At 40.9% G+C, this 26,822-nt stretch overlaps 1 protein-coding gene across 3 annotated transcripts in view; it reads left to right on the top strand.

Annotated features, from left to right (window-relative positions):
* Window positions 1-26,822, top strand: part of NOX4 (NADPH oxidase 4) — a 121,357-nt gene that overhangs the window by 76,530 nt on the left and 18,005 nt on the right. For all 3 annotated transcript variants that reach the window (XM_052812680.1, XM_052812679.1, XM_052812678.1), the window contains 4 exons: window positions 18,189-18,308; window positions 21,694-21,802; window positions 22,385-22,453; window positions 24,533-24,633. In XM_052812680.1, the coding sequence (XP_052668640.1) occupies window positions 18,189-18,308; window positions 21,694-21,802; window positions 22,385-22,453; window positions 24,533-24,633 (399 nt within the window). The remainder of the gene's footprint in view (window positions 1-18,188; window positions 18,309-21,693; window positions 21,803-22,384; window positions 22,454-24,532; window positions 24,634-26,822) is intronic.

Below are 26,822 nucleotides of genomic sequence, written 5' to 3'. Positions count from 1 at the left end.
CTGCTTAAGGAATCGGTAATGGCATTTAAAAGAAACTCAAGCTGTTTATGGAGAAGAATGTTTATAGGTGTTTTTAGCGGTTTGGGATTTTGTCTCTTTCTTTTTCATTCTTTTTTCTTTTTTTTTTTTTTTTAATGTGACTTACAGTGATACCAGGTTATCCTGTTGAGTTTGCAGACCAGTGCAGAGTTGAGCTCCATGACAATAAAACCTCCACTATAAGTAAAGGGCATTTTCCTCTCATTTGGGATTTTTACCAAGTGGTAAGAACAACAGTGGCAATGGGGTAAAGGCTGTTAGCTATTTATAAAAAACAACAGTCATGTTACAGGAGTAATCATGTCACTAAAAATGCAAGTATTGGATCTAGATTTTGTTGAAACCATAATGAAAATGGGAAGAAAGAGGACAGTAATTCATACTGTGCACTACATGTTTGGGCTCAGATCCTACAAAGACTCATGTGGACACATCCACATAATATCAAACAAGACCAAGTCAATATCTTGAAATATTTAGGACTGCACATTAAACTCAAATGTGGGTCATAAATTCCTCAAGACAGAGGCTATATTTGTTCAGAGTATCAGTACAATGCCCCAGTAATTTCTAGTGCAAAATAAAGACACTTTTGTTCTGTTTCTAAAGACGTCAAGTTCAGATACCGTCAACACAGAGTGAATCAATCCCCTTAAAGTCAAGGGGAATTTTGCTGCTAACTTCAACAGGGCTCAGACCTGAAATCTAAGAAACTTTGAAGAAACAAGTACCAATCTTTCAGATGTAGAGAGATGTGGGGAAAAACCTGTATCCTCTGAGAGATTTGTGCAGCAACATACATGCAAAATCTAAGCTCCATGTGCATATATTTTCTAAGTACCAAGCAGTCTAGAATGCAAGTTTGACTTAGCTCTGTTTATCATAGCATAGTTGTGGCTTATTAGCAGTCATGAACTGTTGTATGCAAAATATTGCAATACTCCCAGTTGAGAAGGGGAAAAAGCTGACTGAAAATAAAAGATGCCTAAATCTTTCAAAATATTTGGAAGATGAAATCATTGCTTTGTTCAAAGTGAATGGTATAAGACAAAACATTACAGCTGGTTTTCATTCTGCAGTTTGGAAGCATGAGCATAGTTCTTGATAAAGCCTGTTGATGTAATTGATATATACCTGCCTACTACTGAGCAGCAGTGTGAGACTGGGGGGGGAATTATCTGCCACCAGATGTCTTGAAGGATGTTTTTTTAAACAGTTCAAACAGAAGTTATAGTAGTTTGATGCAGAAATTATTAGTGAAGTTCTTTTTGATTCCTTATGCAAGAGAGAGTTACAATGATCCCTTCTGCCCTCATATCCAGTTTTATCATAGTTTTAAAAATGGCTTATATTAGTTTAAAAATAGTTTCACAATTTCCATAGTTACAGAAATCCAAGCACCAGGCTCTTGAAAAAGAAAAACAAGTGCTAAAGAGTTGTGGTTGTTGACAGTAGTGACTTCATCCTTGACTCCCTGGGTAAAAGGGAACAGCATCATTCATTCACTCCTATATGCCTACCTGCACATTAGCAATTTAATTTTTGTCCCCATGCTTTCAGTGAGGGACCCTGGAGGCTGTTTTCTTTCACAGAACCTGTTAAAGGAGGCAGCATCTTTTGTTGGTGTTTTATTAGTAAGTGTTAGTGAAAAAGGGAGAAAAGAAAGTTTACAGCTACAATAAAGGGGAAAATGGACAATATTATGCCCCTAAACACATGAAAGAAACTGGGAGGGAAAAAGGAGTTGCCTACCATGTCATCCTTTATATTTCATGTAAGACATAAGCAAAAACTGTATTTACTGGTCTCTAAGGAGGGCAGAAATTTAGCAACACTCATTGCTGTTCTGGCCCTTCCCCAAACAAGGTTTGAAGAAGCAGGTAAACTTAGGTAAGTGTCTCAGCTGTACCACAAGTCCCTCTTCATGCTGCTTAGTGCCACAGAAAACAGCATACACTGCTGCTGCCCCTGGGGTAGCAGAGCAAGCGTATGCTCTGTGTAAAAGCAGAGGGGAGCACGAACAATCAAGCCAAAGGGGACAGTTATGATGGTCTAGTTTTGCATAAAATGGGCAAGGATGGCTTTTTCTCATCAGGACATGAGCCTAGATTTCAGTTTTAGCAACATTTTGGTGGGTGGCACTGGTGAAGTGGTTCAGTTCTGAATGCCAGGCTCTTCAGTGTACGTGAGGGAGACACTTCACATTTCTTTTTCATGCAACAATTTGGGCTTTAAGCTCTGGGTGCTTAAAGGGGCAGCAGAGGCCCATGTTGATCTAACAGCCATCCCCTGTCTCTTCGGAGAAACGGATAGGAGATCTGGGCTGTGGGATGCCAACTGGACCACCCTGAGTTGAGCACCCCCAAGTAAGCACATATGCCAACCCCATTTCATGAAGGAAGATGTCTCGGCATCTATGCTAGAGCTTAGCTCAGAAGCAACTATCAAGTCTTAAAAACTGGCAGTGGTAGAAAATCCATCTCATCCTATAGTATGTTGTTCCAGATGTTAATTATCCTCAGTCATGGGGACAGGAGTTGGATGCTGGGAGATTGTGCCCAGTAGGGCAAGCCTAGCCCCAAGGAAAGTTCTTCTACAACCACGTCAAGTGGTTTGTAAGAATCACAAGTGCTTTTGAACGGCCAGACAGCTAGCAGCTGGAAAACATTGTTAGCAGCTGCACAACAGCGACGGCCCATGATATTAGCTGCCAAATCCTTTCTGAGTGTTGCCTAATCAGCTAGCTGAGGCTGTTCATGAGCAGAATTGGAGAGTAAAGTAGATAAGTCCTAACACAAAAGCTGTTTGAATAGAAGATATGTACTGAGTTGTTGGATGGTGAAGATAAATTGGGTGATATTCAGAGTTCCTGGTTGTTGTTTTTTAATAGAAGATTTTTGTGAGTCACAGATTTGACAGAAAGTTACCGGTCTAAGCATCTGCACCTAAAGTGAGGCATTACATGTGTCGAGTGAAGTGACTAGCAATGCTTTTCTTTGGTGTCATGAATGTGGTGACATTTTTTCTCCCCCCAAAGCAATGAAAGAAGCTGTGTTATATGCACTGACCAGAAAGAAAAGATACTAAAATAATTTGCTTTAGAGCCTAATAGCTTTCATGTAATACTTTGCTTTATGACTTATTTATCCATTGCTGTCAAGGTATCTTTGTAATATGAGGTTTAAATTAAGTTTGTGCATGGTTGAAACTCATTTAGAACCAAACCCTGCAAGGAACTTCCCTCAGTCCTCTGGGAGCTTGTAAGGCAAAATTGCTGCATAGTCCAAAAAACCACATGGGAGCACGGTCAATCCTCCTACGTCAAATCCACTTGACCAGTATGGAAACAGTAACCTATACTACAACCTACAGAGTTGTCGGTGTAAGTGTTCCCTGCATCCTCTCTGGTTTCAAAAAGTACTCAAAAGTGTCTAACAAAAGCCAAATCCCTGAGCACTGCTGAGGACTGGGGTCTTGCTTTCCTCTGCATGGTGCATCATGATGTTACCTAAGGATATTACAGCTTTGTATTTCCCTTCACTGTATACCATGTCTTTAAGGCTTAAGATAGTTCTTTAGATACATTACTGTTGGTGATTTCTAATATTGCAATGGTTAAGGTACAATTACTTCCCCTTTTAGGCAAATCACCATAAAAGATTAAATTTCTTTATTATATTGATTTCCCTTTGCTAAACCAATTCTGAAGGTCTTAAAATAGATTAAATTGCCCTTTTTTGCATGGATAGCTGAAGCTTCCTAAACAATATTTGAAATGCGGGCATTTATTTCCAGTGTTTTCTCCAAAATAAAGGTATTTGCATCCCCTCTCAAAAGACTTTGAAAGCTATTTGTAGTTTATTTTTTGTGCCATACTTTTTATGTTGTTAGGGAAAATAGAGCAATGGAAGTGGTTGGTGACAATTTCTCCATCACATGAGACTGTTATTACCAGAGCAAGGCGAAATAAATGGTGGCAGAACTGGGCCATACATTTCCTTGTGCTTCATCTGCAGATGTATTTTCAGTTTGTATGAGGCAAATCATGTAGATGTAATGTTATCCTGTGAAGGAGTCATAAACCTGATGTTCTGGGCATTTGGGCACTGTGAAGATGAAACTCTGTGATCTTAATAACATACCTAGAGTATCTCCTGTCACTGCAGTTTTCAATGGAAGCAGTTCTAGGATTTCAGCTAATTGCTCCATCAGTAAGAGTTTGAAGTGTGTTGGAGAGATCCCACTCACTTTGCTCAAATCTAGGAACCTGGCACTTCATTTAAGCTGGTATAAGATGAAATCTGGCAGAGTTGTGAACCGAGCTCATGCTTTACGTTATTTTTTAGTATAAGCTGCAAGAAAGACTAGAAAGTACCAAAATCCATTAGTTAGGGTGATATAGTAGGCAATTCACGGGCTGTGCCGATGTGTCTGAGTGGGAAGGGCAGGGGCTGCTGTCCTGAAGGATCACAGCTGATCTGAAGAGTGTAAAAGTCACTGGTTACGTATTTCAGTTATGTCCAAGTGAAATGCTGTGCTGCTTGGCATCAAGAAAGAGCAAACTTTCTGTGAAGGACAATCATTACATGCAAGCCTCTTTGTTGACCCTGTTTTGTTTCAAGGAGACAACATGAAATTTTGCTTCAGCTCACATATGTCAAGCTTGCTAGAGAACTGAAGAAAAAGAAAAAACTCTTAAGATAAGTCTGGTTTCTGAATAGCTTGGAAGGGAGCGGTGATGCTGAATATTGTGTGGCCTGAGCAGGAGGATGGAGGGAGGGAAGGAAGGAGAGCAGGAAGGAAGAAAAGACAGATGTAGCTTTCTGTTTTGTGCACAGTCCACACATTACATGCAGAAGGATACCTTAATTCAAAAGAACAGGTTTGCCTTATGGGATCAGCAGAGCAAAATATAATGAGCTTGTTCAGCTGCATAGGGCTCTGATTGTAATGAGAGCCTCTGGGCACTGCTCTTCTGTGACAGGCAAGCAGTGCTGGTATTGATGGACAACTTGAGCTCCTTCTGTCTTGCGTTGGGGAGGAGGGTTTAAGGAATGTCTTGCTAATTTATTTGCGGATTGCTGTGTCCCCAGGAGAAAACAGGCTGCGAGTTCGGCGTCTCCAAGGCTTCTTTCACCCGTGGTGCCATTAGTACGCACTTGAGCATCTAATTCCAAGCTCTAAGTGCAGCAGAAGGGCTGTCCCCTGGGGCTCAGCCCCTGCTTCCCTCTTTCAGATTCAGCACAAGCAGCACTTCTGAGATGGGGAACTTTTCTAGCTTTCGCTGCCCCATCTGCAGCAGCGCTTTGCTGTCTGAATGCATTTTTGTGTGTGTGTCTATATGCATTTTGCCTTCACGTTATTAGATCGCAATAACTAGCTGTGTAGTTGTTGATGGTTAACTTTTCTTTTTCTTGGTGCAGATTTGCACTACAGTTAAGGAATCCACTTTAAGGGGTTGGTGCAAACAGCGGTTATTGAAATTTGATCTGGTTCTCTCAAGCCATTTGATAGCAAAATAGAGCAGGTTGGCTGCAAGCAACTCTAAAGCATCACTGGAGCTTAAGAAATCCATTTATCTCTGCATTGGCTATGCCAGCTATATGTGGTGAGATGAACCCCCCTCACTGAATTAACTTTGTTGTTAGTTATTTGGCCCTGCGCTCAGATTCTAGCACCAGTGAATAGCATCTGCACTGTGTGGAAATGTTTTGGCAATTAAGAGCCAATTAAATTTGGCTCGTTCCCCTGTTCCATCCTTCTTATGATGTCCAAGGAGAAGATTCATGACTGAAATATTTAGCAGCTGTTAAAAAACAAAAAGGGTGTCTTGATTTTGCTGAGTCTGGGGTCTGTTTTTCTCTGCCCTGAAGGTCCCTTGGAGGATGAAAGTTCAAGGGACATTGCACCATAAAACTTGTTCACAGAAAAAAAAATATATCAGAATTGCTTCTAAATCATGTCTGGTTTTATTGTCATTGGGTCACGGGTGGTAAAAAACCCCTGTGCACTCAAGTATTTGAACACTGTCATGTAAGGTTAACCAAACTGATGAAATAGAATTAACAAGGAAATAACAGGGCTGGTGCCTGTGCCCACAGTCATTTTTACCCTTTCTTTCACTAGTTTGTCTTGGCAAGACTTCTCCAATGAGGTATGAAGGTATCGCTTACCCTTTTTTAAACTGTGCATCAGTCAGGTCTGCAGATAAAAGCCATCAGTTGGACAGATGGAAATGGTAAAACAATGAATCTCTAGAAACACTCCTTTGTGTAGTGTTGTCCTTCCTTTCCTTTTATTTGCTCATTGAGGACTGTGATCCATATATTGATGGCGTTTATGACCACCGTTATAGATATTTCTATGGGCCTCACAGACTTTTAATGAAGTGTTTGCTGAAATGCCCTTCTCTGTTTGAGAAATATAACTATTCCTGTCTAACAGGTAGATGCTGTCACATGATGCTAAACCGACTTGCCCAAGTTCTCCTAAGGAGGGTATGGCAGAGCGTGGGTTGGATCCAGCACAGCACCCAAGCTGCTGCATTCATTCTTCCTCTTTATAAAGTTCCTGCCCCGAGGGGGAAGGTACCTTTTGATTAGGGACCTTTGGGCACTTCCACAATAGATGTAGCAGTAGTAACATTAGAAACATGCGGTGGCGGTTTAGCAAATGGTTGATGAATGCGACTGTTAGGAAAAACATAAATGCAGTTTTCAGAATATCAGAAAGGAACAACCAGAAAGTATTCACCTGTCAGTCCAATTTTTACTTTACAATTTGTTTAAATTACAATTGTTAAGGGAACCCTTAAACAGAAAGAAAGTAAATGGTATGTGGAACACCTAAACCACTGATCACAGCTCATGGATACAGAGTGACCTCTTCAAAAAATGAGGTTTGGTAGATACACAGAACCTAGAGCACTGAGATTTCATCCACTGTGTACTGCCCATGTCCTAGTGTATTTACTTGCAAATCTAGGTACCACAGCAGGATAAATAGTAAAAAGTAGACTTGGTATATATATCCAGTTGTATAGTGGATATCTGCTTGATAATATACCTTTCAGTCCTGCAGAACTAAATCCCCATATCATGGAATTCAGTGGCATCTATGCCATTTGTTTCGTCCTGGAATCAGTTTGGGTTTTTTTCTATAGACAGTTTAGCAAAGTATTGTCTAAATAAGAATACAGCACAGTGTATTAAAAAGAAAAAAAGAAAAAGTCAGTGCTGACAGGTGGCAAGCTACAAATAGTTCTTAAGCAGACAGTTTTAAAAGGGGTGAGGTATCAAATATGCAGCAATTCATCATGGGACTTGTTCTTTTCAATATATCAAATAATGAATAACAAGGAGGGAGATGTAAACACCAAGTTAATTAAATCCTCGGATGATATTGGACCAGGGAGGATAGTGTATTTCAGAGCAGATGGATTGAAATTTCTCAATGATCTGGCAAATTTCAGGAGGTGGGTAGAAGAAAAGGAAGATGATTTGGAATAGGCAGAAATATCAGACCGTTCACAAAGAGAGAAATTATCATCATCGAGGAAGAAACAGTGACATGGGGTGGGGGAAATGTTAGGATCATACTTAGCACTTTATAACAGCCTTTTGTCTGCATGTATCAGAGTATTAAACCTAATAAATTAAGCATTCCTGATCTTGTGGAGGGGAGGTCTGAGAAAGTGTTGCTACCTGGTTTCACCAAAAGGGAGAGGATAGCTGAAGAAGTAAATGACATTCTGGAAATGACAGTGGATCAGCATGAGGGAGACGGGATTAAAAGGCCGGACTTCTCTTCCTCTCTGACTGATCAAAACTGGCATTTGAGGTCAGACCTGAGGCACAGGCCTGTGATCTGCATTTCACAGTGACGATGAACATGACGGGGATCAGCCTGACCAGTGTGGAGCTGCAGGACACTGATTTTATTAAGAAGTGTCACAAGTCAAGATTTGCTGTGTCTCTCTAGAATGACAAGGCCAGTCACACACGGTGGAGTTTCTCTGTATGTACATGGAACAACTTCAGGGGGCCTGGTCAATGGGAACTGGTATTGGACCTACAGGAGAAGCTCCTTCGGCTTAGACCCTGACTCTGTGCCAGATGTATTCTGCTGTGATGTCCGGCCTCTGTTCTCTTCAGTGCCTTATAGTCACCTTGCCCTACAGCAGTGTTTCACACCCAGTGGGTTGTCACCCTCGGGATATTCATGAAAAGTAGGGGTGGGAAGGGTTGTGAGAGGAATGATATATTTGAAGTACTTACTTAAACACTAGTCCCCTCTCTCTCTGTCTCTCACCAGGTCACTTGCTCATCTGTCTTGTTCAGGGTCACCTGTTCTCTCAGATTCTTAAAACTCATAGAAACACTAAAAACTCTTTCTGTTATCATGGATACTCTTACAGCACATAGAAAGGTAAGAGCTTGAAGGAATTTAAAAATTCAGTGGATGAAAAATTCTTTATTTTGAACAACACAAGAGGCCAGAGGGCTGTACAAAGGCATCTTTGTATCTCTAGAAAGGTAGTAATGATGACAGCACCACCTATGAATTATGATGCCATTATATACAGCCTTGGCAGGACTGAAATTTGAACACTGCAGACAATAATGGGCCATTCACTCTAAAAACCAGAACTTGAAATAATAAGTTGGAGCATTTTCAGAGAAAAACAATGAAGAGGTCAAGATAGTCAGGGCTGCATTGAGCTCATCTATGATGTAATGCAGTATATTCTCTGGTAGCTTGATAAGCTTCTGCCCGTGGATCTATACGCAGACTCTTCTATAGGCTAATGTTGACTTCAGAAATTACTTCTCCAAGTTGGGTGATCTCATCCTTAATCTGCCATTTTACTGCAACTGTGTATGGTTCACTCTAGTGTTCAGCAGGTATTCTTTCTTTCCATTTTGGCCTTGCCATTTTTCTGCATCCCTTTCTGGATAAGAGTCTGTCTGCCTAAGGAAATGAGCTTGTCTGACCATCACTGAACATCTGGAAGCCATCTGAAGCTGCCTTATCATTCATTATCTTGCAGACCTCACTCCTCAACTGTCAGAGCAATATGTAGAGAATTTCTTTCTAGGCTTCCTGGCAGCTAAGTATTTTACAGACCCCCAAACCAGTAATTACTTGCTTCATGAAGCTGACCTGAAGGAAACCTACTCCTGTAGGCACATTCACTAGCGTGTATAGGATGTGACGTTCATGGAGAGCATCTTTCCTTAAAGGAAGTGTAGCTGTGAGAGACATTTCCTTACAAAGAGAGTTCTCCAGAGAAAAGATGGGCTTGTGACTGGACTAAGTCACTTTGCTTACCCAAGGTACCCCCTAAGACAGAAAAGAGTCAGCAGTGAGACATGGCAAATTTTTCTTGGGGATTTATTACATTTTAGGTAGCATATTTGTGCTTAGGTTTGAGGATCCCATTTTATTGCAGGATTAACTACTTCATTCCAACTGCAGAATTTGTTGAGATTTGTCCTTCTGTGTTCTTTCTTCTTATTCTCTTCATTTTGAATTCTTCATCTGTACTTAATCTAGTCCAAGGAGCCTGAGTGGGCTGCCTTTGGAGGGGATCGTGGTTTGCCTGGCCTTGTCTTCAGATTGATCTGCTACCAACTATATCTTCCAGCACTCTAGTCAGCTGCTTCTTTCTTCCCCTTTTGTTTCTGCAGATACCTAGCTAGGATTTTAATTTCTGCACTTGTCATCCTTGGGATTTGTCAGCTGGTGGCAACTTTTCTTTCCCCAGCCGTAAGGTGTATTGGAGCTTGACCGGGAAAACCTACTGGCAATGTGGATGTCTAGTTAGAATGGAGGTCTTTTTCCCCCAGCCTACTCTATCAAAAAAAGTGGTTTGACCTTTGGTATAATATACCCCCTGAGTATATTTGTAAGTGCAAAGCAGCTGCCAGGGGAGGGGGACTACTACATCTCATATATGTACTAACTGTCAGGCTTTCCTGAGTCCTAAGTAGTAGTCCCATGTAGACTTTTCACTTAACTTGAAAATACCCAAACCCTGGCTGAGGTAACTGCGCTAGACCTCTGGTGCTGGTTAATACGTAATAATTAGAGGTGTGGAAAACTTGAATCAGCATCTGAAATCTGCAATCCGTTTGCTTCAATATGCTTCAGTTGCTTCAGGTATCCCATAATACCCTGAGATACTGGTGCTGCAGGTATTTCCACTGATGTGGGGACATGGGATATCCTGTCTTGGTGAGTATAATTTACCAGGTGAGGAAGAGGCCTCAGTGCTAATATCAGCACTGCTTGTGAGAAGGACCCATGCCAACTGCTAGATGGCAACTCTTAGATGACCACCAAAGGGAACAGTACAGGCAAGAAAGAGCTTCGTGCAAATATTGAAAGAGACCAAAGCTCAAATATGGAAGTGTGTTGCTCTAAAGCAGAAATACTGTTTGCAGTGAAATGGGCAGATAACTACTGTGCCAGTGAATGTGCTGTGGAGAAACATGGCCAACACGTTCAACCTAATTGTAGTTGCTGGTCTGCAGTGTCTTATCACTTAATGATGTAACAAACTAAATTTTCCAAAGACGAGTTACAATAGGTGGTGCATTCATTACAAATACTCTTCTTTTTATTTTACTTTATTAGCTGGGGCAAAATTGGTAGGAGACAAGTTTACAGAGAGTCAAGGCACTTCACAAAATAGATGCTGTAATTGGTAAGGAAATAAGTGGAAAATTGGTTTTCTTGTTACAATAAAATTAAATCATGTGTGATCTTTAATCAAAGGAATACATTTTGGAAACATTTTATAAAAATGACACTAAAAAGGCTACCATGGAGAAGAATTAATACAATCTCGATTAAGAATATTGACCCAAGAATTTTGTATAGAAAGTACGTGTGCTTTCAGAGAACAAAGTTGTCTGAATACATAATTATACTTGATTGTAGTTCTCATAGTGGTTTTACAGACCTTTTTAATGAAGTAAGTGAGTGGTTTAAACTGTTGCTTCTCTCCTGTGATAGTCAGCAACGAGTAATAAGAAATAAGGGTTCTCCATAAATACTTTGGGCAATATGTAAACACTTCAATTCTGAGGAAAATTTACTTGGTCTGAGAGATTGCCTTCAGATTGCTCTAGGAGTCCTGAAAAAGAAAGAGCCGTGCTTACAAGGGTGTCTGTCATTTGTGCAAGTCTATTTTCTGTTGCCTTCAGTGGAAGTTCGATCTCCACGCTTTTTTTTAAACTTTCAGTTATAGTTATGAGGTTCTTTTCTCCTCCTCTACCATCCTCCTCACTCCTCTTACAAGTCCAGCTCCCCCATAGGTAGTTGTACAACTTTTGCTGCTGTAGTGTTCCAGTCTACTCCAGTGGGATCTTCTCCTTGAACCTGCGCTGTGTCTCAGAAAACCATGGATCTTGGTTCAGGGTTTACAGAAGGAGCCTTATCCATGAAAATGCAGCAGCCTGCTCTGCTTTTCCACTTTCTTGCCCTTGTCATCATGCCTTCAACATATTTTCTCTTGCTAAGGATGTTGTAGAAATGGAAATTCTTCTTCAGTCATCTCTGGGCCCTTGAGAGTATAATAAGCGGAAGAACAGGTGATTTCATTTTGTTTTGCCCAACCAGGGAGAAATAAATGGAACTAAGATGTGCTAAAACCAATGGCTTTTGCAGAATTTTAAAAATAATAATAATTTGGCATGTTTCTATGAGTAGAAAATCTGATGCTAATTGATTCTATAGGGTTTTGAGCCATCTATGTTGTTATAATTGGATGTTTCATTAACAGATAAAGGAAGCAACTTCTGTAGAAGAGAGAAGGAAACTTCTGCAAACTCTAATATATATTGTAAGAGTATGTTTGAAGTTGAAAGGGAATAATGTGAATAATCAATCAGAGATTAAATTCAAACTGTTAAAAAAAGGAGAGGGTGCCTAATGAAATCTGAATTAGAATCATAACACTTTGCAATCTTGCGCAAAATAGTATGTAAAGTTAATTGGACCCACGGGGTTTTGTGAGCTTACTCGTCTAAGGGACTGCCGTTTTCTTTAATGAAAACATCATCCTTCACAATGTCAGGAGAACACATGGGAATCTCTGATCTCACATGCCAGATGTCACATTTTGTTACACTTTTAAACCTTGAAAGCCTTTGTAGTTTCGGAAATCCATACAAACGAAGGATGATGTGCTTTGTTCAGTGGTGGTTCTTCATCTGTGAAAGACTATTGGTACTGAAATGCTGTCAATAATCACAAGCCCTCTGGAAAAATAGTGTCAGAGTGTACACTTACTAATTGAGGTTTAAATAATGACATAAAGTGTCATATATTGACTTCAAAAGATGTAGTAGCTGTCTTGATTTTTGGTGCAGAAAATACTTGAAAATCTTCGATAGTAGTAAGTACAGCTCCTTTGAAAAATAAAATCATGTAATTCGTTGTAGCTAGGTTTTTACTGAAAACTGTGAATTGAGTCTTGGACTCCAAAGTGGTCCAGAACACTTCTGTAGCCAGTTTTGCTTTCTGCAAGCCTACCATATGAAAGATTGCCTCTGATATAAGTTTCAGAATTGGATGGTTTCCAGTAATTCTTTGCTTATCTGTATTATCCTAGTGCCCTGAGGAAACAGTTGTGCATCAGGAAGCCATCCTGATACGCACAGTCACACAGCAGAGAGACTGTCCTGACCAAACCAACTCAAACTAGAAGAACAGGAGACAACAGATGGATACAATCAGACAGCAAAATTCAGGGAAACAGTGAGACGGTACTGGGCCAGAATATGACTGAGCTACGGCGAGCACATCGGCAGCCTAACTACTGTCAACTTCTGGTTTATTGGTTTTTTAGATATTAGAGGAAAGAGGAGTCTTAAGAAAGAATTTGCAGGGAACATAATGAAATAGCTGTGCAGATGTTTACAGACATTTCCTCCCAGGCATGAAGGGCAGTGTGGGAGGAACATGAAGGCACTTGTTTGAATATTTATCACGTGGGGGTGGAGGCTGGTGTTGTGGGCTATCAGAGGGAGGTGATGGCATCTCTCTGGTGCATAAGAATTACAGCAGCAGAAGAGCGTAAGGAGACTGTTTCAGCCATCAGACAGTCAGTTCCTTGGAGTTCTCAGGCTGTATCTATCATGGCAGTACTGAGCTGTGGTGTTGGTAGGACAAGTTAAGAACGAGCGTGGGAGGAGGGTTGTTTAGTCGATTTTACTGTGATTTTGGAGAACTTTATCCAAAACCTATTGAAGTCAATGACATGGGCTTTGAATAGGGAATCAGGGGAGGGATTCAGCTCCATCTGAAGACATCTAAATGTAGGTGTCTGTGTGTGAGCTAGGTATCAAAGCTCCAGTTATCTCAGTAGATATCTAGGTCTGGATTCAGGTCCCTCAGGTTAGGTGCCTCATGCCACTTCAGTTCTGCTTGGCCTTCAGCTGCCCTTCCAGAGGGACACTGATCTGTAAGGTCCTATTGAATTGAGTCAGCACAGTCAGTAGACATAGAGAGCAATTCATCACATCCCGAATCGCTCTCTAGGCTCCATTAATTGTATTGGCTGCATCTCTTTTGACTGCATCAGAAACTTAGTATGCTTACACAAAGATACCTACACCTAGGTCTTTGTAACAGACTGAATACTGCTCCAAGGTTATAAAATCTCATACTGCTGGGTGAAATCCTTACTCTGTTGACATTGGTAAGAGTTTTGCCACAAACTTCAGTCAGACTAGGACTTCTGTGCTCTGTGCAGTGCTTTGTATCCAAGCATTTTATTCAGCTTGCAAATGCTGATACATCTTTAATTAAAATTTCCTGCAAGCTCTTGAATTAACTCCCCTATCCATCTGTTATTGCACTAATTTCCCAGATAATGTCTCACAGTAGCTCCCAAAGAGCCTGGAAAAAAATGTAGTATCAGCATTTACAGTTGGGTAGTGAAGTACAATATAAGCATTAAACTTTTCTAACAGCATCTACACCCTGAAGTAAAGCATGACACTGAGGTCCAAGTCCAACAGAGGTGTGAGCAGGTGTCTCCACACATCACTATGCAGTTCCTTATGGAAGATAATAACTTGGGTCTTAAGAGCAGTACAGCTCGCTGTGTCCCTGAGACAGTGTCCCTTGGTTCAGGGACAGCCCCACGTTGGTGCAGTTGCATTGCCCAGTGCTGGAACAAGCTGTCTCGGTGCTTGCTGGAATATTTCTGTACCACTGTACTGTAGAATGTAAATGCGCTTTCAATAGAAAATATGTTCACCAGCTATCTGTAAGATGCTTTTTAATAATGTGCTGTGCTATTTTTTGTGATATATTCTGTTTTGAGGAGCTTTTTTTCTGTTTGTGAGCTAAGAAATTGTGCCAGAGTAACTGAGAGCACTCCTAAGACTAGAAATGAATACAAGTGAAGAGAACAACTCGTTATTGGAATAAGTTTGCCTGAAGGGGGAATTTCTAAACTTTTAGTAAGATTCCATTCCCTTCCTTCATGTTAATTAAATTAAAGCTGGGGGTATAGGACAGCATAGCATGGTAGTGTGATATATCTGGGGCACAACTCAAGAAACAAAAAGTCATCTTACCCCCCTTGGCTTGTCTGTCTCTTTATTGAATGCTGTGATATTTCGTTTGCAATAATGAACTGCTTTTATGCAAAACTTCTCAGTACCACCAAATGAAAGGAGGAACATGTTGACAAGAAGTGAAAGTTGCATAATCTCTGCAAGAGTCCATGACTGAATTGCTGCTCTGTTCATCGCTGCGCTGTTTGATACGGCATCAGGAGGTTTCTTTCTTCCACTGACTTGAACAAAAGATCAATTCCTAAATGACCGCTTCCATCAAGGCATCAGAGCCACATTTTTTTTTAGTTATAAATTATCCCCATAGTAAAATGGGATTAAATAGTGTGTGTTTATGACATCCAACAAAATCTTCCAGGGAGATCATGTTATCTTTGGAATCAGTCTTTTCAGGCAGTCTTGTGGAGTGGGTTAACGCAGTAGCAGTATTTCTCCAGCTTTTTCCCCATTTCTCTTTCTCACACTTGGAAGCGGTGACTTCTGGCTGTTCTGTGCTGGACCACATGCAGGCACAGCAGGAGACTCTTGGCTTCTCTGACTCCATTTGCTGTCCAAACAACTGCTCCTCACTCCCTCAGAGGAAGACACAGTGGGCAGATAGAAATATTTTGCAGGCCAGATGGGGCTAATGGGCCACAAACTGGAGCAATCTGACCAAAATACATATTTAATTGAAGGTTGTTTCTTGAATTTCTGGCATGGAATTATGCACCATGCTTGACTGGTTTGCAGTGAACAGATCTAGATTTCCATGTTTCAACTCCTGATCATGTCAGTGGTATTCAGTGGCACTCAGACTTAACAGGAATTGCTTCATCCCTTCTGAGATCAGACATACATACATACTTCAGATAGTCCTCAAATTGGCTTAAGTGCAGTTCTGCCAAGAGGCACCCCTGCAGTATATGACTATTGTCACATCCACTGTGGTAATTTCTGGAAAAATCTCCTTTGCTAGTTTACTTTTGTTTTGCTTGCTTGTGCTTTCCCCCCAGAATGTTGGCTTTAAGTCTGTATATCCAAATGAAAGTTAGTACTGCTTGTGCAAAATGCAAGGAATTTCCCTCAGGCCTGTGCTTACGCCCTTCATACCTTTAGGAGCAATTCTCCAGATTTCACCAGCTAGGCAGGATCTGATTAGGGTAACATATGTATAAGAGGTATGCCAGGAATGACAGTGGACTTCAGTTGCTGGTCTTCGTTAGCCAGTATTTTTTTTTTTCTTTTTGCCCCACACTGATATCCTGAAATTAGATCTCTGTTGAGATACACATCCGAGACTCATAACATTTGTGGACTTCTTTCAAAATGTCCCCTGGACCAGATTCATTTCAGAGTAATGACCTGCTTCTCTACATTTCCCCTGTTGCTTATTTAAATAAGAGATGCTCCTTTACCTCCTCAGTCAATGTTTAGAAGATCTTTTAAAGCAGCTGCTGCTGCTGCACTCTGCACCAGCAGTGGTATAATTTCACTAGTGGAAAATAAACCCGTGTTAAGCAAGTGGGGTATCAATTGTTATGTAACAGGAGACATTTAATGAGAAGATACTTAAAGTTCTGGTTATATTGTATGCACATGTCCAGTTAAGTTTTTCTTGGCCCCGTTGTACAAAAGAATTTATCCGTCCGAAGTAAGGAGTAAAGTTGTTTTTCTGGTATTCTCATCGTGCTGGAACTAACATACCTGACATTGAAAAGCTTTGAGATTCTCCAAGAGAACGTTTGTAGAATACTGTAGTGACTTCAGAATATAAAGACAGAAATAAGAATAAGCCTATTTAGGTTGCAGATTGCTTAGTTATGAATATCAGTGATGAAACATCTACTGCCAGCACTTCCAATGCCTGCTGATGATGGCTGTGGCTGGCCCAGTGTTTTCTCCCTTTCTCTCCAGGTAAGACACCAAGAGCCAAGAAGGGAGTTTATAAGACAGGGCATAGTAAGGATCAGCCTGTTTGCCTCCAGATCCATCAGAAAGTAGGTACTTATCTGTGTTTAAATAAGACACTGTAGAAGAATGAGCCTAACATATGAGGCATCAAGATGTCAGCAATTGCAGAGGTCTGGAAGAAATTTCCTAGAAAGGATTGTATTGGCCAAAGACACCGAGACAAGACGTTGTCTTGACTGGTAAGATGCCAAGGGTCAGACCACAAAACTAAAAGAAATGAGATCAGACTGAGATCTTAAGTTATGGCTAAGATCCAGCCCTCAAAAGGAAAGAATCAGATGAGGATTGGAAGACTTTGTGTGGGAAAAGAGACATCTCCTCTGCCTTTAATTCTCTGGCTGATGTTATAAAGGAGAAGCTAGACGTAGAGTATGTGTAGCTTAGTTGCATAACAGTACCAGTATGTGCATGTACAAAACTAATATAAGTTGGAGCTTTGTTGCGGACTCAGGCCAAAGGTTGATCTCAGCCTAGCTGTGAGCACATACCTAGTCACTGAGCTGCTGAACGTAGTGCTGGTCCCACCACACTTTGCTGTATTCACTGGTCACCTAACGTGGTGATGCAGTGAGCCACTCATACACAGAATGGACCTTGACTAAATGTACTGTTCAAGTTGCTTTATAATAGATTCTGAAGGTGAACCTGTTGCTGAAGTAAGATATGCAGTTGTTATTCCATAGGAAGAATAGGGGGTACGTAAATCTTATTGGAGATCTTACAGCCCATAAATTTTGAGCTATCTATGGATGACCTTGGTCACACTTTCAGCAGTGTAGGAAAGATTTGGAGGTCAAACTTTTGAAGATGCCTAGAAGCCCATTCTTAAATTATAGTCAACTGGCTTTCTAGCAGTATCTGAAATACTCAAAATGGGTTGGAAATGGGACTTAGTCTCCTAAACAATCTTTCAAAATCGGTGGACAAAACTGTTACAATAATTAGAGGCATGAGTCAAAGGGGTACAACTCAGTGATTTTTCTCCCTCTTCAAATACCCTGTATGATTGGGAGAGATCACATTCTTAAGGGTCTGGACATGAAGTGAAGGAGTAGGCAGATGTTAATTTGTTCCTTTTGCACATTGCAGGATGGATATGTGTCACCTCATTTATTCTGTGGAGGCCCTTGAAAAACATTATGAGAAACCAGGAACAGTAGATTTTTTTAACCCTTTGTCCATCTCAGCTGTTTCTGATGTTCAAGAGATGAACCTCCTAGGCAAGCCTAGCCAAACTCTTTTTCTTCCTGTGTGTGACCAACCAAGTTGTTATTGTTTCCAGTGCAGCACTTTATTTACCCTCTAATACCAGACACAAAGGGCGGTCATAATTTAGTCACCTCCACTTGTTGGATTAAAAAATAGCTTGTCTAATCATGGAATGTGCCAAGAGATTTTATAGAACAGTTTTTCATACCACCTGTACATTGGTTTCTCTCCACATAAAGCTTTCCAGGAGAAAGATTTTCACATTCTGCATCCTAAGACTAATAAAAACTTGAAACAAATTCTTTGTAGGGTTTTAATTCCAGCTCACTTTCCTTTTCCTCTCTCTGATTTTAGCAGCTTTCTCTAAAAGTGTTCTTTTTGCTTTTCCTGCAGACTGTATGTGGATGGACCTTTTGGAAGTCCCTTTGAGGAATCCCTGAACTATGAGGTCAGCATCTGTGTGGCTGGAGGTATTGGAGTTACACCATTTGCATCAGTACTCAACACACTGCTGTAAGTGAGCTTAAGCCTTTTAAAGCCATTTCCCCCCAATTTACCATAGTAGTGCATGTCAGAAAGACTTTCAGAGTATTTAAAAACTTCCGTTAGCATAACATAAGTGAATGATCCATTGGAGAGAGGTAGAGGACTGGGATGTTCCCTGAAGAGCATAAATCCTCCCATACAGGCTTTGTAACCCAAAGAGTTGTGGCAGAATTGTGCCAGTAATGCACCTGAACTGGGACGGTGTCACTAGCCGTTATATCCTGCCACCAGCCTAGCCTGGGATTAATGTAGTCACAGCTCTTCAGCTAGACTTGTTCCCCTAGTCCCAGCTTAGAAGAGGCTATGGGCTATGATAGTGAGTTTTTGAGAGTCAGGAAGTTGTGACAGTCTTTCTGCTGGAAATGCAGGGACGGGTCTCCTGGTCTGTTTGAATTCTGTAATGTGTAAGCTTAAGGTTTTAAAGGAAAGGGATCAACTTGGATTCAGGTAGCATTCGGATGTTTAACTCCATTTGAAAAGTTTAAGTTTTAGGTATGAGTTTTTCTTCTTTGTTGTTGTTGTTTCTCTCTTTTTTTTTTCTTTTCTTTTTTTTTTTTTAATTTGAAGCCTTTGACATTCTATTCAGACCAAACCTTTCACCTCTTGTTTCTCTGTCACATTGGCAACATGGTTCCCACCAAATCTTACACTCTGTGAAATAGGCTTGCTTTTATGATTGCTATAGATTTTTTAATTTTTTTTTTGCTAGAGTATTGGCTAAGAGCTCCAGTCACAGGTTAAGCACCCCTGTTTCATAGGCACTGTATAAACAGCCAACCAAAACAGCAAACCTTCCCTGAAATGTTGAAAGGCTAAGCTGGCTTTGGGAGGGTTTTACATTGCACAGCTGAAGCATGTGTTCTAAGATGAACGTGCCAATGGCCAGCTCTAACTCCAAAGTGAAGTTAAAGCCTGGAATTTAGATGCTGTGCAAGTTCTTCTATCCTTGGTCTGGGCTGGACCTGACAGTGCTGAGCGTTTCTGAAAATTATCAGCCCCGTCTCATAGTGCTTCAGCCCTCAAAGACCATCTTGGGCTCCCTCATTTTCTTTTCCTAAGTGTGTATTGATCATTCTCTCAAAAAGAGGGTACATTTTTGCTGAAAGCTGGGGGCCCAGGTGGGTAAGATGACCATTTTCCTTTTGATGGATTATGCTTGACAGTGCTTAGCAAAAATGTCACAGATCATCATGATGGGCTGGCGGCAGGTAATGAGATATTTGCCTCTGCCAGTCTGCTATCAGAGGCTGTAGGAACTTGCACAGACATTACCATACCTTTGTAGCCAATCTTTCCCTTGTGCGCTGTACAATATACAGGGGAATCATTCTGTGATTCTGGGAAAAAGTAACAGTCTTAGCATACTTCCCTTCTCAGTATTCAAACATCAACAAAGCACTAGTTTAGTGGATGATCTGCCTGTTGTCTTTGCCCTGCCGTAGAAGCAGAAATTGGCAGGTGTGAACATGCAAACTGCCTGACGATGCCAGCGCTGCAGAGCAGCGGGACCAGTCCTGTTGTGTCAAGGACATGCTGGTCTGGGGGAGATCAGAAGTAGTCATTTATTTCCTGCTCATTTGTGTTCCTGTTGTATGTACACAATTTAATTCCTGCTGCTGCCCGTCCCTCCACTTAACTGTTGAATGCTATGCCCTATTTTTAAGAAAATATAACTTACATTAAGGAAAGCTAGTGGCTTTCATGCAGAAGGGTCCATAAATAATGGCTGTTATTACTGGCAGTGGTAACATAGAAACACACAAGAAGTGCTATGTACACGTGGATTTGGTTGTAATGGGGGATTGCACCTTTGTTGCATAATATATCCTGCTGGAGGTAGGCCCAAGAACATGTGTCTGAGGTGCTATTTTAAATCTATGCTCAACTTATTTTGTGAAGTCTTGCAGTCCAGCCTCTTTGTCCAGCTGCAATGTTTCATCACTGAGAGTGGTGGTTTGTTACTGAACTACAGCATTTCAATACAAAATGCCTTGCATTTTTCTCTTCTTTTATCCTTTTTTATGGTGAAAGGCACTTATTTTCCTTGCTACTGCTCATAGTTATCTTGTCACATCTGACCAGATTGTGACCCTTCCTAAGGGCTTGTCTTAGTATAGGCAGTCAGAAAAAGATGGAGAAAATCCTGCTCTGCACGTCAACAGTTTACAAATAAAAAGCTGAAATCAGGACTTGAAAGAAACTATACTCCCCAGTCTTAAAGCACTTTTTTTTCTCTCTCTGGGGAGTTTACACGAAAGGTGAGTTCTCAGCCTCTATGTGCTGCTGAGAATGTCACCACCCTTGTTCCTCAGGCTTACAGTGGAGGTTAGGGGTATGGGCAGGTAAGACAGTGGTTGGAGCCATCACTTACGTAGATCTATTAATACTATACCCTTGCTGGATATGCTGGCAACACTAGAGGTTGAAATAATGCACAATGGGTATGGTGAGATGTATCATGAAACTTTTCAACTGGGGTTGGCTGCTGGGACTAGCGTTTGAAGTTGACAGACGACGGCCTTCTCTATTTGAAAATTATTTTAGGAGGAAAAGGAGGAAGCATTTTAGTGATCAAAATAACAGAAAACAGCGTTGGCCAACTAAGAAACTTCCTGGATATTTGTGCTTTATTTGAACTCATTAATCATCAGGATTTTTTTCACTTCTATTTTCTTTCTCCGTTCATCCCAATCCTTCCTTTTTGCTATATTTGTTTTATTTGAATTAGAAATCTGACACGAGAGTCCTGTTTTTCTAAATGCAATGGCAGAATCTGCCCATGACTGTACTTTACCCACCAGCATTTTCTGAGGACTGTAATATATCACACAGTTCCCTAACACAATGGAGCTCTGATTTGGTTTGGTCTTTGTGATTTCACTACAGTATTAATTATAATCAACCAGAGCCTTTCATATATAAAGGCAGAATTAAGTCCTGACATTATTGCATTTGTCAATATTTTCCTCTTATGGGTTGCTTTATAAACCTAATAAAGAATTGACATAATGCACTTGAACTTAGAATGTCTGCTTTGCTTTGAAATAAAAGTTTGATGATGATGCATGAATCCATATTTGCTGCCCAAATCATCTGTATAGCTGACAACTTCCTAATGCAGAAACAGTATCTGTGAAGGGTATTAGCTCTGTGGTAGAGATTTAATATTCTTAGGATCATCCTAATAGGCTGCATTGGTCATTTCAGTGTCTGATGTATCATAGGATGAAGAACAACTTAGCAGCTAGCTTCTAATGGAAATTCATGTTTTTGCTAATGAATATAAAGCATCTTAATTAAAGTTTCCTTTTTAAATGATAATTTTTAACTAACCAAACATTTTATTTTCAAGTGACGGCTGGAAATGCTACAAGCTCAGAAGACTCTACTTCATTTGGGTGTGCAGGGACATTGAATCTTTCCGCTGGTTTGCAGATCTGCTCTGTATGTTGCATAACAAGGTAACGGGTATGGCTTGGAGGGATACTGACACCTTAATGAATGCAAAGTATGTCCACACCACACAACTGGCATGCTGTAGAGAAAGGCAGCCTTGCTCAAAACAAGCAAGCTCCAGCAGTACTTCTGCTTGGGCTACCTGACCCAAACTCCATTTATCTTGGAGCTGCACAAAACAGTTTGAGTGCCTGTCAGCAGTATTTCATTGCACAGTGTTGCCATGTACCAGTAATCTGGACACTTATCTGTGAAATTTATGAGATGGAAGAAGAACATGCAGGCTGGGGAGTCTGAGTGGCCTTTAGCCATTTGGCTAGTCACAGATCAAGAAGGGAGGGGGTTTTACAATTTCAGGTGGATTTTAAGAGCAGCGTAGCTTCCTAAAACAATATTTTGTACACAGCATGATGTGCAACAGTCTGAAGTTCACAAAGGGGTGGCTATGCAAGCATATCTTCCTTATTAAAAAGCTTACTTCACTGTTGCTGAAACCCATGTCCCTCGGCATAGTAGACACAAGTGACTTTACGCTTACACTAAGAGAAGGGATATTATTTCACTAGTTGTTTTTATCATCTTCCCAGCTTTGGCAGGAGAATCGACCAGACTATATAAATATCCAGCTGTACCTCAGTCAAACAGATGGAATACAGGTATGTGGCTAAATGCTGTTTGTAAACCGAACTAGACCTTGGGGTAGTAGACAATGCAAACTGTCAGTCAAAGGCAAAAGGCAATTACTGCAGATGGTAAAAACAGGAAATGAGGCCATAAACTCAAGTGACAGATTCATTACTAGGTCAAGAGAGCAAGTCCATCCCCACAGCATTAAGAGAATCTAGTCGAGTAGCCTTAACTTGATCAGAAGTGGGCAGAAATCCGTATCTTCCTTTTCTAGGAAAGAGGTCCTTCCAGGCCAGGCCACAGAGCAGACAGTTGGCCGTGTTTGATGGGAAATCTGCATCATTTCTGGGCTAAGAATCAAAACAGAATAGTTCTAGGAGCTTCCAAGCTCAAATCTTCTTTTCAAATAAATATTTTGAGAGAAACTAGTGTTTTTTAAAAGCTTTGGATTTCTTTGCCTCAAATACAGACAAAAGTTACGAATTTCTTGATGTATGAGACCGGAAATTATACTGAACTGTTGATTGTCTTGTATTACCAACCCCAAAGCTGGGCTAATTCCCCAACTCTTGGCATCTCCCCTAGCAATTTACGCTTACGATCTTCATTTTACATTATTTAGCACATGAGCCCAGGCCTGATTCTTTACCCTGCTGCGTCTGGAAGCCTTCCATTGACTGCAGCAGGCCCAGAACCAAGCCTAACAATTACTACAAAATATGAAATGCAGTGAGAAACCATGCCCAAAGGATTTTGATCTGCCTGGTATCAGGTGGAGACAGCATAACATTCACAGCTCTGGTAGGAACACTATCCAATAGTCTCAATGATGTGATAGCTACAGTAGTTATGAACAGTGCTCCACAAATTTAATGTCTGGATGACATATGTTGATTGAAATGGGGTGCTTGAAAACACCTAATTGATGAACCTGGTATGTAATTGTTAGCTTAAAAATAAAACCCAAAGCAGGACTGCATTGCAATGACACAACAAGACTGTAATAATAGACAATTCAAAGCAAGTTTTCTAATATTGTGTATCAAGCAGCTACACAATTTAAGCAGAATTTATTTAAGTCAACTTTAAGTCTTTCTTTAAAGTCACTTTTCTTTTGTGGCTATTGAACAAAACCGGCATGAACCATAATGCTGCTCGTGATTTCTCAAGGGGGAGTTAAACTCAACTCTCTGTTGCCATACAGTTTCTGCGTTCACTGATGTTAGTCCAAAGTGCTGTCTGCTACCAAAATTAGGGCAGTTTCGCTTCATGCTCCCTTTGCTCAGAAGTAGCATGCCTGCGTGACAACAGGGAGCCAAGCCCATCCTTCAGCAAAAGCCTCTTGAATATAAAGGGCCAACGGAGGATGAGTTAGCCAGGACTCTGGGCTTGCATTGGTATGAGCAATGTTTCAGGTTGTTCAGCGGTGGAGTGAATATGGGAGCCTGGAGAAGATGTAACTTCTCTCTGCCTTTCTATCGCATTAGGACAGGAAACCAAGGAAGGGTAATGCCCTGCAGTGGAAGGGCATTTGACCTTATCAAAATGCTGGTGAGTTAGCATTGCTGGAATGGGTCAGGTTCTAGCCGGGGAGCAGTTTTGGCTGCTTTCTGCCATTACGGCAGCTCAAAACAGCTGGCAAACTACTCTCAGGGAGAAATGTAAGATATCCCTTGTTACTTTTTCAGACGTAGTCATCTTAATACTTACTTGTACAAAGTTAAAAAAAAGACTTCAGACAGAAATACGATTTTTGCATCAGCAGTGTTTCTTCCAGCTTAGCATTAAAAGCCAATGAGGGAATGAGTAATAGGAGCATGGTTATTGTTTTATGGCTTAAATAAATTGGTTTAAAAGTAATGGGGAGATTAATGAGCAGCTGCATGAGGAACAATGTATAACAAACACCAAGGAGAGCCATTGAAGCGGCAGTGAGCAGAGGTATTGGTGCATGAAATGGCTGCAGTTTTAATCACAACTGTCTGATACTTGTGCTCAGGTTTTACACCTCAGCAATACGGTAAGTCAGCCAGTGTCAGAAATGGTAGCCCTGGGTGATATGAGGCAATTTGCAAATCAGGCAGAATGGAATTTTTTGTTTCTTGCAGAAAATAATTGGTGAAAAATATCAAGCCTTAAACTCAAGGCTTTTGCTTGGACGACCTCGGTGGAAACTCCTTTTAGATGAAATTGCAAAGTGTAACAGGCGGTAAGTACCAGTCCACTTGAAGGATGCCACAGTTTGAAGGCTGGGGATATTATCTGTTTCTAGCTATGTTTGTATGAAAATACTTCTGGGTTTTATCTTTGAGTGTAATGTTTAAGCTACTGATGTTGAAATTAGCTAATATTTTGCTGTGAGAGATAGCCTGTACAAACTGAAACATTATTTTTTTTTTACACTCAGAACAGTTCATCTTTTCACGCAGCTAGGATGTTCAGTGGCCCAGAAAATAAAAGTAATAGATTTCCATCTCACTGCACAGAGATTGCATATGTTTTTGTCCATGGCAATATCTTGCTTGCAACGTATGCTGGTTTTATATATAAAGTTGCATTTTTAAAAATTGTTGACTTCTCCTATAATTTTCCTGATTTATAGTGCTTGTTTACAAACAAAACGTGCAAGGAAGAATGCGACTGTCCTGTATTGTTTTTATTCAGAGGATATTGTCTTTGGAGATTCCTGGCCCTTTTTTGTTCTTTGTTGAGACCTGGCAATGCCTTTTTACTGTGCTAGGCAAACATATTGTGGTCTGAAACAAGACAGTTGTAAACCAGAGAAGACATGCAATTAGACTATGGAACGTCTTTGTCCAGATCCAGCTTTGTTGCTTGAGTATTTTACCCTCCACTGGCAGTTTTCTGCCTCAAAAAGCTGATCTGGTAGAAGGGTTTGTGTGAATCTTCCCTAATTCACTTCTGACAAAGTCAGTGGGGTGGGCGCAAACCACCCTCAGTAGCTGTTGATAGTAATCTGGGTGCACCAGGGTGAGAGGTGCTCTCACGGTCACCTCCAGAACTTTCCCTCAAGAACTTTTTGTCCTCTGTTGCACTTGCCAAGTGAATATCTGCCCATGGCTTAGTGACGCTTCTCTTCTGAGGCTGGATATGACTAGGAGACACTGAGCCCTGGCTCTTGAGAAACACCGAGTGCCAGTTTGTATCACTGTTGGCAGCGTAAGCTGCTGACAACATGTACCTTGGATTCAGGTCCTGGAGGATGTTGTGGACAGGGTCCCTTGCCAGGACGCCCCAAAGGCTGCTACAGAGGGACATCCCTAGTAGGATTCTCACATTGTGGAAATGAGTATCACTTAGAGAAGGGGTTTTTAGTAAAGAACCATGGGAAAGAAAGGGAAATAGAGACGTCAGAGAAGCAAGTTGACTCTCTGGCTCAGAGTCCTTTGCGTAGGGGACTGTTGACCTTTTATGCTCCATTCTAATGTCTTTTTTGTTTAACTGTGTGAATGCAGTTTTAAAATACGAAATTGATGAGGTTTCTGCCACTTTCTTGCGAGGCTGTAAGTGCACATAATATAGATGAAGCTATTAGTAGTAGTCATCCTTGCTTTTTCTGTGCTTTCCATCGCATTACTCCTGATTAGACTTCAAGTACCATTTTCTCTGCATTTTCACATCAGATCTGTAAATTGTCCCACCATTTCCAAGCAAGGTGTCTTTTAGTACCTAAATGATGTTCTGACTCTTTTGATTATCCTGCAGCTTGCTAAGATGTAGGCTTCCTCACCCTTTGTCACCCCTTTATCAGGTCTGTATCTATAGACGTAGTTACATGTAACACGATAGACAGTAGTGCAACCTGTAACTCAGCTATCCCACAGAAACTTACCTGTTGTAGCTAAATATTCTTCCTATTTCCCTGGATGAGAAGGGAACTTTAGTATTTCTCTATAGTCCAATTTCCTGGTCTCCTACTCACTTTATTTCAGTTCTTATTTCTCTGTAACTTTCCACCTAAATGACCCTGCTGCAATACAGAGGCCAAAAAAACAACCACCCCCAAAAAACCCAAAACAGGGCAACCAAGTTGTTTCCAACATCTGGGGCCAGTGTTCAGGCTTTCACGTGTATTTGCAGTCATCCCCTTGGGCTTGTTCATGGGCAGCCAAGATATTTTCCACTTTTTAATCTTGTGATTTTAGTAAAAGCCCTGCATAAATAAACACACAGCTGGCCAACCTCTCATCGGTTTAGCCATCTGATTGGTTTGTGGTTTGTGAATTGTTGCTGTTGTTGCTGTTTGGGTCCCAAATAAGCAAAGTGCATTTGTAAGTGTCTGAGCTTTGCCAGACCTTCAGAGTGTGACATGGGACAACCCAGCATCAGGTTCCCGATTCTTGCTTCTGGACTAAGAGGAGCAGACGCGTGCCATCT

This window comes from Harpia harpyja, chromosome 17, assembly GCF_026419915.1.
Source record: "Harpia harpyja isolate bHarHar1 chromosome 17, bHarHar1 primary haplotype, whole genome shotgun sequence".
NCBI lineage: Eukaryota > Metazoa > Chordata > Aves > Accipitriformes > Accipitridae > Harpia > Harpia harpyja.
Note: the sequence above shows the minus strand (reverse complement) of the source record. Positions and strands in the feature narration are given on the sequence as shown.